This window comes from Triticum aestivum, chromosome 4A (assembly GCF_018294505.1).
Source record: "Triticum aestivum cultivar Chinese Spring chromosome 4A, IWGSC CS RefSeq v2.1, whole genome shotgun sequence".
In the NCBI taxonomy this organism is placed as follows: Eukaryota; Viridiplantae; Streptophyta; class Magnoliopsida; order Poales; family Poaceae; genus Triticum; species Triticum aestivum.
In genome coordinates, this window is record NC_057803.1 from 100,074,617 (window position 1) to 100,089,552 (window position 14,936).

The 14,936-nt window shown below is 43.2% G+C and overlaps 1 protein-coding gene across 1 annotated transcript; it reads right to left on the minus strand.

Annotated features, from left to right (window-relative positions):
- Window positions 1–13,750: 13,750 nt before the first annotated feature.
- LOC123081821 (17.9 kDa class I heat shock protein) lies at window positions 13,751–14,624 on the minus strand. Its single transcript, XM_044504341.1, has one exon. The coding sequence runs from the start codon at window positions 14,489–14,491 to the stop codon at window positions 14,024–14,026; it is 468 nt and encodes a 155-aa protein (XP_044360276.1). The 5' UTR covers window positions 14,492–14,624; the 3' UTR covers window positions 13,751–14,023.
- Between the last annotated feature and the right edge of the window lie 312 nt (window positions 14,625–14,936).

Sequence of the window (14,936 nt, forward strand, 5' to 3'; positions counted from 1 at the left end):
CCTTCGGTACATCAAAACACATAATCTCATAATACCGATCGTCACCGAACCTTAAGCGTGCGGACCCTACGGGTTCGAGAACTATGTAGACATGACCGAGACTTGTCTCCGCCCAATAACCAATAGCGGAACCTGGATGCTCATATTGGCTCCTACATATTCTACAAAGATCTTTATCGGTCAAACCGCATAACGGTATACGTTGTTCCCTTTGTCATCGGTATGTTACTTGCCCGAGATTTGATCATCGGTATCTCAATACCTAGTTCAATCTCGTTACCGGCAAGTCTCTTTACTCGTTCCGTAATGCTACATCCCGTAACTGACTCATTAGCTACATTGCTTGCAAGGCTTATAGTGATGTGCATTACCGAGAGGGCCCAGAGATACCTCTCCGACAATCGAAGTGACAAATCCTAATCTCGATCTATGCCCACTCAACAAGTACCACCAGAGACACCTGTAGAGCACCTTTATACCTTTATAATCACCCAGTTATGATGTGACGTTTGGTAGCACACAAAGTGTTCCTCCGGTACTCGGGAGTTGCATAATCTCATAGTCATAGGAATATGTATAAGTCACGAAGAAAGCAATAGCAACAAACTAAACAATCATCGTGCTAAGATAACGGATGGATCAAGTCAATCACATCATTCTCTAATGATGTGATCCCGTTAATAAAATGACAAATCATGTCTATGGTTAGGAAACATAACCATCATTGATTCAACGAGCTAGTCAAGTAGAGGCATACTAGTGACACTCTGCTTGTCTATGTATTCACACATGTACTAAGTTTCCGGTAAATACAATTCTAGAATGAATAATAAACATTTATCATGATATAAGGAAATATAAATAACAACTTTATTATTGCCTCTAGGGCATGTTTCCTTCACATGAGTAGCAAAGGATTCACAGAAAGAAGCTACTATCTCAGAGTCAAGTCCATATTTAGTGCTAAATTCACGAAAAGCATCGGTATCCATAAAAGATTTAACACAATCAAACTTAGGTGTTATACCTAACTCCTTACCTTCATCGAGATCCCAATCTTCAGAGTTGCGTTTAATTCTTTCTAATAAAACCCATTTGAATTCAACAGTCTTCATCATAAAAGAGCCAGTACAAGAAGTATCGAGCACGATTATCGAGAGAAAGCTGAGCATAATTTTTTTTGAATAATAATTTCTCTTGAGAGCTCATGATTGGGGCATGAATATGATATTAACTTAAGCCTCCCCCAAGCTTGAGAGATGCTTTCTCCTTCGCGAGGCCAAAAATTATATATATAATTACGATCATGATGAACAAGATGCATAGGATAAAACTTCTGATGAAATTCCAATTTCAATCGGTTGTAGTTCCATGATCCCATATCATCGCATAGCCTAAACCATGTCAATGCCTTTCCCTTAAAAGATAAAGGGAAGACCTTCTTCTTGATAACATCCTCGGGCATACCAGCAAGCTTAAATAATCAACAAACTTCATCCACATAGATTAGGTGCAAATCGGGATGTAATTTTCCATCACCTGTGAAAGGATTAGCTAGCAGTTTCTCTATCATACCTGAAGGAATTTCAAAGTAAACATTTTCAATAGGTTCAGTGGGTTGAGGAGCAACTCTTTGCTCTACTGGTCAGGGTGAAGATACCCCGAACAAGCCCCTCAAAGGATTATGTTCCATAGTAACAAGTGACAGTAAATTTCAGCACACTATATAAATTTTTCCTTACCAAATTCCACCTACCAAAGGCACTTCCCTCCCCGGCAATGGCGCCAGAAAAGAGTCTTGATGAGCCACAAGTGTAGGGGATCTATCTTAGTCCTTTCGATAAGTAAGAGTGTCGAACCCAACGAGGAGCAGAAGGAAATGATAAGCAGTTTTCAGTAAGGTATTCTCTGCAAGCAATGAAATTATCGGTAACAGATAGTTCTGTGATAAGGTAATTTGTAACGGGTAAAAGGTAACAAAAGTAAATAAGGTGCAGAAAGATGGCCCAATCCTTTTTGTAGCAAAGGAATAGCCTGGACAAACTCTTATATAAAGGAAAGCGCTCCCGAGGACACATGGGAATTATCGTCAAGCTAGTTTTCATCATGTTCATATGATTCGCGTTCGGTACTTTGATAATTTGATATGTGGGTGGACCGGTGCTTGGGTACTGCCCTTACTTGGACAAGCATCCCACTTATGATTAACCCCTATTGCAAGCATCCGCAACTACAAAAAGAAGTAGCATGAAAAATATGGATACAAATCAGCCCCTTACGAAGCAACTCATAAACTAGGGTTTAAGCTTCTGTCACTCTAGCAACCCATCATCTACTTATTACTCCCCAATGCCTTCCCCTAGGCCCAACCAATGGTGAAGTGTCATGTAGTCGACGTTCACATGACACCACTAGAGGAAAGACAACATACATCTCATCAAAATAGCGAACGAATACCAAATTCACATGACTACTTATACAAGACTTCTCGCATGTCCTCAGGAACAAATGTAACTACTCACAAATGATATTCATGTTCATAATCAAAGGGGTATTAATATGCATAAAGGATCTGAAAATATGATATTCCACCGAATAAACCAACTAGCATCAACTACAAGGAGTAATCAACACTACTAGGGTTTGAGATGAGATGGTGCTGGTGAATATGTTGATGGACATTGACCCCCTCCCGATGAGAGGATCGATGGTGATGACGATGGTGATGATTTCCCCCTCCCGGAGGGAAGTTTCCCCGGCAGAACAGCTCCACCAGAGTCCTAGATTGGTTGCGCCAAGGTTCCGCCTCGTGGCAGCGGAGTTTCATCCCATGAGCTAGCTTATTTTTTTCCTCCACGAAAGACCTCATATAGCAGAAGATGGACATCAGAGGGCTGCCAGAGGACCCACGAGGCAGGGGGCGCGCCCAGGGGGTAGGGCGCGCCCCCACCCTCGTGGATGGTGGGTGGCCCCCCTCTGGTACATCTTTCGCCCAATATTTTTTATATATTCTGAAACTTGCTCCTGTGAAGTTTTAGGACTTTTGGAGTTGTGCAGAATAGGTCTCTGATGTCTACTACACAACCTTCTTCTTGTAGACGTTGTTGGGCCTCCAAGTGCAGAGGTTTGTAGGACAGTAGCAAATTTCCCTCAAGTAGATAACCTAGGGTTTATCAATCCGTAGGAGGCGTAGGATGAAGAAGGTCTCCCTCAAGCAACCCTGCAACCAAATAACAAAGAGTCTCTTGTGTCCCCAACACACCCAATACAATGGTAAATTGTATAGGTGAACTAGTTCGGCGAAGAGATGGCGATACAAGTGGTATATGGATGGTAGATAAAGGTTTTTGTAATCTGAAAAGATAAAAACAGCAAGGTAACTAATGATAAAAGTGAGCACAAACGGTATTATAATGCGTTGAAACAAGGCCTAGGGTTCATACTTTCACTAGTGCAAGTTCTCTCAACAATAATAACATAATTGGATCATATAACTATCCCTCAACATGCAACAAAGAGTCACTCCAAAGTCACAAATAGCGGAGAACAAACGAAGAGATTATGGTAGGGTACGAAACCACCTCAAAGTTATTCTTTCCAATCAATCTATTAGGCTATTCCTATAAGTGTCACAAACAGCCCTAGAGTTCGTACTAGAATAACACCTTAAGACACAAATCAATCAAAACCCTAATGTCACCTAGATACTCCAATGTCACCTCAAGTATCCTTGGGTATGATTATACGATATGCATCACACAATATCAGATTCATCTATTCAACCAACACATAGAACCTCAAAGAGTGCCCCAAAGTTCCTACCGGAGAATCACGACGAAAATGTGTGCCAACCCCTATGCATAGGTTCTTGGGTGGAACCCGCAAGTTGATCACCAAAACATGCATCAAGTGAATCACGTGATATCCCATTGTCACCATAGATACGCACGGCAAGACATACATCAAGTGTTCTTAAATCTTTAAAGACTCAATCCGATAAGATAACATCCAAGGGGAAACTCAATCCATTACAAGAGAGTAGAGGGGGGAGAAAACATCATAAGATCCAACTATAATAGCAAAGCTCGCGATACATCAAGATCGTATCACCTCAAGAACACGAGAGAGAGAGATCAAACACATAGCTACTGGTACATACCCTCAGCCCCGAGGGAGAACTACTCCCTCGTCGTCATGGAGAGCACCGGGATGATGAAGATGGCCACCGAAGAGGGATTTCCCCCTCCGGCAGGGTGCCGAAACGGGTCTGGATTGGTTTTCGGTGGCTACAGAGGCTTCTGGCGGCGGAACTCCCGATCTATTGTGCTCCCGGATGTTTTTAGGGTATATGGAGATATATAGGAGGAACAAGTGCGTCAGGAGGGCCACGAGGGGCCCACGAGGGTGGAGGGCGCGCCCATGGGGTGGGCGCCCCCTGCCTCGTGGCTTCCTCGTTGATCCCCTGACGTGCACTCCAAGTCTTATGGGCTTCTTCTGATCCAAAAATAAGTTCCGTGAAGTTTCAGGTCAATTGGACTCCATTTGATTTTCCTTTTCTGCGATATTCTAAAACAAGGAAAAAACAGAAACTGGCACTGGGCTCTGGGTAAATAGGTTAGTCCCAAAAATAATATAAAAGTGTATAATAAAGCCCATAAACATCCAAAACAGAAGATAATATAGCATGGAGCAATCAAAAATTATAGATACGTTGGAGACGTATCAGCATCCCCAAGCTTAAGTCCTGCTCGTCCTCGAGTAGGTAAATGATAAAAACAGAATTTTTTGATGTGGAGTGCTACTTGGCATAATTTCAATGTAATTCTTCTTAATTGTGGCATGAATATTCAGATCCATAAGATTCAAGACAAAAGTTTAATATTGACATAAAAATAATAATACTTCAGCATACTAACTAAGCAATCATGTCTTCTCAAAATAACATGGCCAAAGAAAGCTATCCCTACAAAATCATATAGTATGGCTATGCTCCATCTTCACCACACAAAATATATAAATCATGCACAACCCCGATGACAAGCCAAGCAATTGTTTCATACTTTTGATGTTCTCAAACTTTTTCAATCTTCACACAATACATGAGCGTGAGCCATGGACATAGCACTATAGGTGGAATAGAATGGTGGTTGTGGAGAAGACAAAAAGGAGAAGATAGTCTCACATCAACTAGGCGTATCAATGGGTTATAGAGATGCCCATCAATAGATATCAATGTGAGTGAGTAGGGATTGCCATTCAACGGATGCACTAGAGCTATAAGTGTATGAAAGCTCAAAAAGAAACTAAGTGGGTGTGCATCCAACTTGGTTGCTCACGAAGACCTAGGGCATTTTGATGAAGCCCATCATTGAAATATACAAGCCAAGTTCTATAATGAAAGATTCCCACTAGTATATGAAAGTGACAACATAGGAGACTCTCTACTATGAATATCATGGTGCTACTTTGAAGCACAAGTGTGGTAAAAGGATAGTAGCATTGTCCCTTCTCTCTTTTTCTCTCATTTTTTTATTTGGGCATTTTCTCCTTTTTTGGCCTCTTTTCTTTCTCTTTTTTTTCGTCCGGAGTCTCATCCCGACTTGTGGGGGAATCATAGTCTCCATCATCCTTTCCTCATTGGGACAATGCTCTAATAATGATGATCATCACACTTTTATTTTCTTACAACTCAAGAATTACAACTCGATACTTAGAACAAAATATGACTCTATATGAATGCCTCCGGCGGTGTATCGGGATGTGCAATGACTCATGAGTGACATATATGGAAGAATTATGAACGGTGGCTTTGCCACAAATGAGATGTCAACTACATGATCATGCAAAGCAATATGACAATGATGAAGTGTGTCATAATAAACGGAACGGTGGAAAGTTGCATGGCAATATATCTCGGAATGGCTATGGAAATGCCATAATAGGTAGGTATGGTCTCTGTTTTAAGGAAGGTATATGGTGGTTTTATGGTACCAGCGAAAGTTGCGCGGTACTAGAGAGGCTAGCAATGGTGGAAGGGTGAGAGTGCGTATAATCCATGGACTCAACATTAGTCATAAAGAACTCACATACTTATTGCAAAAATCTATTAGTTATCGAAACAAAGTACTACGCGCATGCTCCTAGGGGGATAGATTGGTAGGAAAAGACCATTGCTCGTCCCCGACCGCCACTCATAAGGAAGACAATCAATAAATAAATCATGCTCCGACTTCATCACATAACGGTTCACCATACGTGCATGCTACGGGAATCACAAACTTTAACACAAGTATCTCTCAAATTCACAACTACTCAACTAGCATGACTATAATATCACCATCTCCATATCTCAAAACAATTATCAAGTATCAAACTTCTCTTAGTATTCAATGCACTCTATATGAAAGTTTTTATTATATCCCTCTTGGATGCCCATCATATTAGGACTAGTTTCATAACCAAAGCAAACTACCATGCTGTTCTAAAGACTCTCAAAATAATATAAGTGAAGCATGAGAGTTCATATGTTTCTTCAAAATAAAACTACCACCATGCTCTAAAAGATATAAGTGAAGCACTAGAGCAAACGGCAAACTACTCCGAAAGATATAAGTGAAGATCAATGAGTAGTCGAATAATTATGCAACTATGTGAAGACTCTCTAACATTTAATAATTTCAGATATTGGTATTTTATTAAAGCAGCAAGCAAAGCAAAATAAAATGACATTCTAAGAATGGCAGACATCATGTGAAGAAGCAAAAACTTAGGATCAACTGAAACTAACCGATAGTTGTTGGAGAAGAAAGGTGGGATGCCAACCGGGGCATACCCAAGTTTAGATGCTTGAGACTTCTTGAAATATTATCTTGGGATGCCTTGGGCATCCCCAAGCTTGAGCTTTTGTGTCTCCTTAATTCCTCTCATATCACGGTCTCCCTAAATCTCAAAAGCTTCATCCACACAAAACTCAACAAGGACTCGTGAGATAAGTTAGTATAAATCAATGCAAAAACCTTATCGTCCTCTACTGTAGCAAATCACAAAAATTATTATTCAACATTGCATACTAAATTCCTCTGCATATTTAATAGTCATATCCTCAAATAGAATCATTAAAGAAACAAACATATGCAAACAATGCAAGCATAACAACAATCTGCCTAAACAGGACAGTCTGTAAAGAATGCAGCTAGATCCAAACTTCCCTAACTACAAAAATTATGAAAGAAAATTCCCACTGTAGTAAATTTATCAGATCTTAATATGCAAAAGGTTTCAACATTTTATCACATTCTGACTTTTCTAGGGAATTATTGCAACAGTGGTAAACTTTCTGTTTTCAAACAGCAACATGAAGACTTGTAAAATAGGTATTGTAAAGGCTATCAATTCCAATTTTATTGAAATAAGATATGCAAAACATTGTTCTAAATAACAGAAATAAAATTCTAACAAAATAAATTGAGGCTCCAAGCAAAACACATATCATGTGGCGAATAAAAATATAGCTCCAAGTAAAGTTACCGATGAACGAAGACGAAAGAGGGGATGCCTTCTGGGGCATCCCCAAGCTTAGGCTATTGGTTGTACTTGAATATTACCTTGGGGTGCCTTGGGCATCCCCAAGCTCAGGATTTTTCCACTCCTTGTTCTATAATCCATCAAATCTTTACCCAAAACTTGAAAACTTCTCAACACAAAACTTAACAGAAAACTCGTAAGCTCCGTTAGCGAAAGAAAACAAAACACCACTTCAAGGTACTGTAATGAACTCATTATTTATTTATATTGGTGTTAAAACTACTGTATTCCAACTTATCTATGGTTTATGAACTCTTTTACTAGCCATAGATTCATCAAAATAAGCAAACAACACACGAAAAACAGAATCTGTCAAAAACAGAACAGTCTGTAGTAATCTGTATCAAACGTATACTTATGGAACTCATAAAATTCTAAAATAAATTGCTGGACCTGGGGAATTTACCTATTAATCATATTCAAAAATAATTAACTAAATAGAACTCTCCAAATAAAAATGGCAGCAATTCTCGTGAGCGCTAAAGTTTCTGTTTTTTACAGCATGATCGCAAAGACTTTCCCCAAGTCTTCCCAAAGGTTCTACTTGGAACAAACACTAATTAAAAGCATAAAACCACATATAAATATAGGCTAGATGAATTATTTATTACTAAACAGGAGCAAAAAGTAAAGAACAAGAATAAAGTTGGGTTGCCTCCCAACAAGCGCTATCGTTTAACGCCCCTAGCTAGGCATGATGATTTCAATGATGCTCACATAAAAGATAAGAATTGAAACATAAAGAGAGCATCATGAAGAATATGACTAGCACGTTTAAGTCTAACCCACTTCCTATGCATAGGTATTTTGTGAGCAAAGAACTTATGGGAACAAGAATCAACTTGCATAGGAAGGTAAAACAAGCATAATTTCAAAACTTTAAGCACATAGAGAGGAAACTTGATATTATTGCAATTCCTACAAGCATATATTCCTCCCTCATAATAATTTTTAGTAGCATCATGAATGAATTCAACAATATAATCAGAACCTAAAGCATTCTTTTCATGATCTACAAGCATAGAAAATTTACTGCTCTCCACATAAGCAAAATTCTTCTCATGAATAGCAGTGGGGGCAAACTCAACAAAGTAACTATCATGGGATTGAAAATTGAAATCAAGATGACAAGCTTCATTGTTATCATTATTCTTTAAAGCATACGTGTCATCACAATAGTCATCATAGATAGAAGGCATGCTTTCATCATAATAAATTTGATCATCAAAACTTAGGGGACAAAAAATATCATCTTCATCAAACATAGCTTCCCCAAGCTTGTGGTTTTGCATATCATTAGCATCATAGATATTCAAGGAATTCATACTAACAACATTGCAATCATTCTCATCATTCAAATATTTAGTGTCAAACATTCTAATGCATTCTTCTTCTAGCATTTGAGCACAATTTTCCTTTCCATCATACTCACGAAAGATATTAAAAAGATGAAGCGTATGAGACAAACTCAATTCCATATTTTTTTGTAATTTTCTTTTATAGACTAAACTAGTGATAAAAGAAGAAACAAAAAGATTCGATTGCAAGATCTAAAGATATACCTTCAAGCGCTAACCTCCCCGGCAACGGCGCCAGAAAAGAGCTTGATGTCTACTACACAACCTTCTTCTTGTAGATGTTGTTGGGCCTCCAAGTGCAGAGGTTTGTAGGACAGTAGCAAATTTACCTCAAGTGGATGATCTAAGGTTTATCAATCCGTAGGAGGCGTAGGATGAAGATGGTCTCTCTCAAGCAACCCTGCAACCAAATAAGAAAGAGTCTCTTGTGTCCCCAACACACCCAATACAATGGTAAATTGTATAGGTGCACTAGTTCGGCGAAGAGATGGTGATACAAGTGGTATATGGATGGTAGATAAAGGTTTTTGTAATCTGAAAATATAAAAACAGCAAGGTAACTAATGATAAAAGTGAGCACAAACGGTATTGCAATGCGTTGAAACAAGGTCTAGGGTTCATACTTTCACTAGTGCAAGTTCCCTCAACAATAATAACATGATTGGATCATATAACTATCCCTCAACATGCAACAAAGATTCACTCCAAAGTCACTAATAGCGGAGAACAAACGAAGAGATTATGGTAGGGTATGAAACCACCTCAAAGTTATTCTTTCCAATCAAGTTGTTAGGCTATTCCTATAAGTGTCACAAACAGCCCTAGAGTTCGTACTAGAATAACACATTAAGACACAAATCAACCAAAACCCTAATGTCACCTAGATACTCCAATGTCACCTCAAGTATCCGTGGGTATGATTATACGATATGCATCACACAATCTCAGATTCATCTATTCAACCAACACATAGAACCTCAAAGAGTGCCCCAAAGTTTCTACCGGAGAATCATGACGAAAACATGTGCCAACCCCTATGCATAGGTTCATGGGCGGAACCCACAAGTTGATCACCAAAACATACATCAAGTGAATCACGTGATATCCCATTGTCACCATAGATACGCACGGCAAGACATACATCAAGTGTTCTCAAATCTTTAAAGACTCAATCCGATAAGATAACTTCAAAGGGGAAACTCAATCCATTACAAGAGAGTAGAGGGGGAGAAAACATCATAAGATCCAACTATAATAGCAAAGCTCACGATACATCAAGATCGTATCAACTCAAGAACACGAGAGAGAGAGAGAGAGAGAGAGAGAGAGAGAGATCAAACACATAGCTATTGGTACATACCCTCAGCCCCGAGGGAGAACTACTCCCTCCTCATCATGGAGAGCACCGGGATGATGAAGATGGCCATCAGAGAGGGATTACCCCCTCCGGCAGGGTGCCGGAACTAGTCTAGATTGGTTTTTGGTGGCTACGGAGGCTTCTGGCGGCGGAACTCCCGATCTATTGTGCTCCCGGATGTTTTTAGGGTATATGGAGATATATAGGAGGAAGAAGTGCGTCAGGGGGGCCACGAGGGGCCCACGAGGGTGGAGGGCGCGCCCAGGGGGTGGGCGCGCCCCCCTGCCTCGTGGCTTCCTCAATTATCCCCTGACGTGCAGTCCAAGTCTTCTGGGCTTCTTCTGATCCAAAAATAAGTTCCGTGAAGTTTTAGGTCAATTGGACTCCGTTTGATTTTCCTTTTCTGCGATATTCTAAAACAAGGAAAAAACAGAAAGTGGCACTGGGCTCTAGGTTAATAGGTTAGTCCCAAAAATAATACGAAAGTGTATAATAAAGCCCATAAACATCCAAAACAGAAGATAATATAGCATGGAGCAATCAAAAATCATAGATACGTTGGAGACGTATCAGTCTCTAATATTTGCTCCTTTTCCAGTCCAGAATTCCAGCTGCCGGCATTCTCCCTCTTCATGTAACCTTGTAAAATAAGAGAGAATAGGCATAAGTATTGTGACATAATGTGTAATAACAAACCATAATGCAATAAATATCGATATGAAAGCATGATGCAAAATGGACGTATCACCAACCCCTATGCATAAGTTCACGAGGTCACGGAACTCGCATGTTGATCACCAAGACATACATCAAGTGAATCACGTGATATCCCATTGTCACCACAGATAACCACATGCAAGACATACATCAAGTGTTCTCAAATCCTTAAAGACTCAATCCGATAAGATAACTTAAAGGGAAAACTCAATTCATCACAAGAGAGTAGAGGGGAGAAACATCATAAGATCCAACTATAATATCAAAGCTCGCGATACATCAAGATCGTTCCGAATTAAGAACACGAGAGAGAGAGAGAGAGAGAGAGAGAGAGAGAGAGAGATCAAACACATAGCTACTGGTACATACCCTCAGCCCCGATGGTGAACTACTCCCTCCTCGTCATGGTGAGCGCCGGGATGATGAAGATGGCCACCGGAGAGGGATTCCCCCCTCCGACAGGGTGCCAAAACGAGTCTAGATTGGTTTTTGATGGCTACAAAGGCTTGCGGTGGCGAAACTCTTGATCTAGGTATCTTTCTGGAAGTTTGGGTATATATAAGAGGTGTTGGAGTCCGGAACAAGTTAGGGGGTCCCCGAGGTAGCCACGAGGTAGGGGGTGCGCCCAGGGGGTAGGGTGCGCCCCCCACCCTCGTGGGTGCGTCAAGACTCTTCTCGCCCATCTCCGGTACTCCGTGGGCTTTTTTGGTCCAAAAATAATCTCCGCGAATTTTCAGGTCAATTGGACTCCGTTTGGTTTTCCTTTTCTTCAATACTCAAAAATAAGGAAAAAGCAAAAACTGGCACTGGGCTCTAGGTTAATAGGTTAGTCCCAAAACTCATATAAAATAGCATATAAATGCATATAAAACATCCAAGATTGATAATATAATAGCTTGGAACATTCAAAAATTATAGATACGTTGGAGACGTATCAAGCCGCGTGGAGCGCCCGATGAGAGGTCGGGCGGGCGCCGAAGAAGTCGGGGACGGGGACGCGCGGTACGGGCATGGAGTACACGTGAACGATCCCCGTCCAGGGGTTCTAGCAGACCTGCCAGGGCACCGACGGGAGCTGCTACTGCGGGTGGCGCGGCGCCCCGCCTTGGGCGGCCAGCTGCTGCTGCTGTTGCTTGCGGCTGCCGCGGCCACTGCGGCGCTCGGCGGGGGGCGGCGGCGGAGCCTCCTACTGCTGCGGGTAGGGGAACCCGGGCGGCGGCGGCGCCTGGAAGGGGCCCCGTCCAGGCCGCGACTGAGGGGCCAGGGCGGTGGGCGGCGCGCCACCACGGGTACCGGCGGTGAGGGCCATGTGAGTGGCCCGTGTACGCGACATTCGCATCCTCCTCTCCTCCAGCTTCAGGTATGCCACGATCTTGGGGAAAATTGGGGTGGTGATGAGGGGGATGTTGGAGGTGGTGTTTCCGAAGTCGTCGTTCAAGCCGGCAATGAGTGTGCTGAGAAGGAGCTCATCGGAGACCTTCTCACCATGGTCACGGAGCTCGTCAACAAGCTTCTTAAGGCGCATGCAATAATCGCCAACGGACGAGTCATGCTGCTGGCATCCAAAAAACTCGATGTGCAAGAAAATCTTGCGCTGAAGCGCGCTGTCGATGAAGAGGCCGTTGAGCTTGGTCCAGACGGCGTGAGCGTTATCCTCGGCAGAGACCATCGTGTGGAAGAGGTCCTTCGAGATGGTGGTGTAGAACCAACGAATGAGAGTGGCGTCGATGGTCATCCACTCCTCATCGTCCTCCATGAACCGGGAATCCACGGAGCCATCCATGTGATCCCGAAGATTGTACTCACGGAACACAAGGGGAAGAACGTCTTCCAGGCATAGTAGGTGGAGATGAGATGTTCGAGGACGACGAAAACCCGATCGAGGATGTTGAGATCACGGATGATGACGGGGTCGGGGGAGGCGAACGGGTTGGTGCGGGTGGTGCCGGAGAAACAGGGGAAGCCATGGGTCCGGGAGCGAAGGTGGTGTGGTGGCACGCGGGGAGGGCGGCGTGGCAAGGGAGAGGCGGCACGGCGATGCGAGGGCGGCAGTGCGGTTAGGGTTAGGGAGGGAAGGCAGAAGCGTGTGAAGAAGGCGGCGACTGGACACAGGCGGCGGCGCGGCGGCGGGGGCTGAGATGAGATCGCGTCGGCGGCGGCAGAGGGTTAGGGTTTAGGATCGAAGGTATGATACCATGTTGGAAACGAGAATTTTGACAATGCTACATGATATACTGATCGGTGCATAGTGCACGTATATATGGAGTAGAAAGTGGGTCATAACCTATATACAATACAAACCATATGTTCAGCCGCTGAAACATTCTTATTAGCGCGATCTAGTAATTTTCGTACAAACTCCTTTTTTAGCATAGTAAAATAGCATATGCTCATATACACGCATTGATCTAGTAATTTTAGTACAAACTTTTTTTTAGCTGTGAATACACGCACAGTACTCCCAGAAAAATGCTAGCATTAATGCAAGTCTAGGAGTTAACCTAACAATCTGAGTGACGGTTACATTTCGTAACAGAGTGAAGTCTATTTCCAGAAGACGCAAAGCTTACGTTTCATTTACTCCCTCCGATCCATAATATAATAATAAGTGTCGCTTATTGAAAAGCATGACAGTTATTTAGGAGCGAAAGAAATATCATTTTATTGGTAGGTAGTAGAAGTAGACCGGCCAATGTATAAAGAACGGAAATGATCGAACAGAGTGACACCCATATCGACAATAGTGCTCCTCTGCTCAAATAGTAGAACGAACATTACACTTTCGAGCCATGCGCAAAACTCATATTGCGCGCACGGCTCACACACAAACCATCAACTACGCTACACCAAACTGAACCCAGCAATTCGACGCAACACTAGGACGATACTCAAACCCAACAGCCACATATCCAAGCTTGTTTTATTGGGACTCTCACCACCAGAGGCACTATTATTCTCGCATCCTCCTCGTCTGAGCAGAAAGAAGCAGCCACGCGCCCAATGCTGTCTACCCCGTGATCTGGACGGGCTTGACGTCGGGCTTCTTGGCCTCCGCCTTGGGCACGGTGACGGTGAGCACGCCGTTCTCCATGGCCGCCTTGATCTCCTCGGACTTCACGTTGTCCGGGAGCCTGAACCGGCGCAGGAACTTGCCGCTGCTGCGCTCCACGCGGTGCCAGGTGCCGGTCTTCTGCTCCTGCTCCTTGTTCCGCTCGCCGCTGATCTGCAGCACGTTGCCGTCGTCCACCTCAACCTTCACCTCCTCCTTCTTCAGCCCCGGGACGTCCGCCTTGAACACGTGCGCCTCGGGCATCTCCTTCCAGTCGATGCGCGCGCCGGCGAAGGCCGCGGTGTCGGAGCTGGTGGTGCGCGGGAAGATGCTGCCGCTGCCGGAGCCGAAGGGGAAGCCGTCGAAGGGGTCCCAGAGGTCGAGCGAGAAGGGGTCGAACACGTCGCCACGGCGGATCAGCGACATCGTCAGCGGGCTGGCGAGAAGCTGCTGATGAATCTTTTGTTTACTGGTGGAGTGGTGCGTGAGCGCGAATGGCTTGTGCGATCGAGATCAAAGAAGCTTTCGATGGTTTTTCTCTGCCGGTCTTGGGACGGAGCCAATGCAGGCGGTGGGAATTTATAGTGGGGCGTTCGTGCAATGGATATGAGGTTCTTGAGAGTTCTCGTTTGTTCGAGCGCGTACAGGTAGAAGCAAGAATCGTGTAGCTGGGCCTGGAATGCTTCCACCATTCGCTCTGGACCCTGCTACTCAGGTCTATCATAAACTAGATAGTTCTGGGCGCGTCTATAGATCGTCGCATTCCTATTTGACGCTTTCTGCGGCAGATTGTCACAAAAGCACACAGAGCACAACGAGCGACCAGGTAAATCGGCCGGCCAACTTGTTTCCCTTTTTCCTTTTCAAGTTT

Excerpts from the sequence above, each read along its gene's own strand:
- LOC123081821 (XM_044504341.1), bottom strand. The coding sequence starts at position 14,491 with ATGTCGCTGATCCGCCGTGGCGACGTGTTCGACCCCTTCTCGCTCGAC.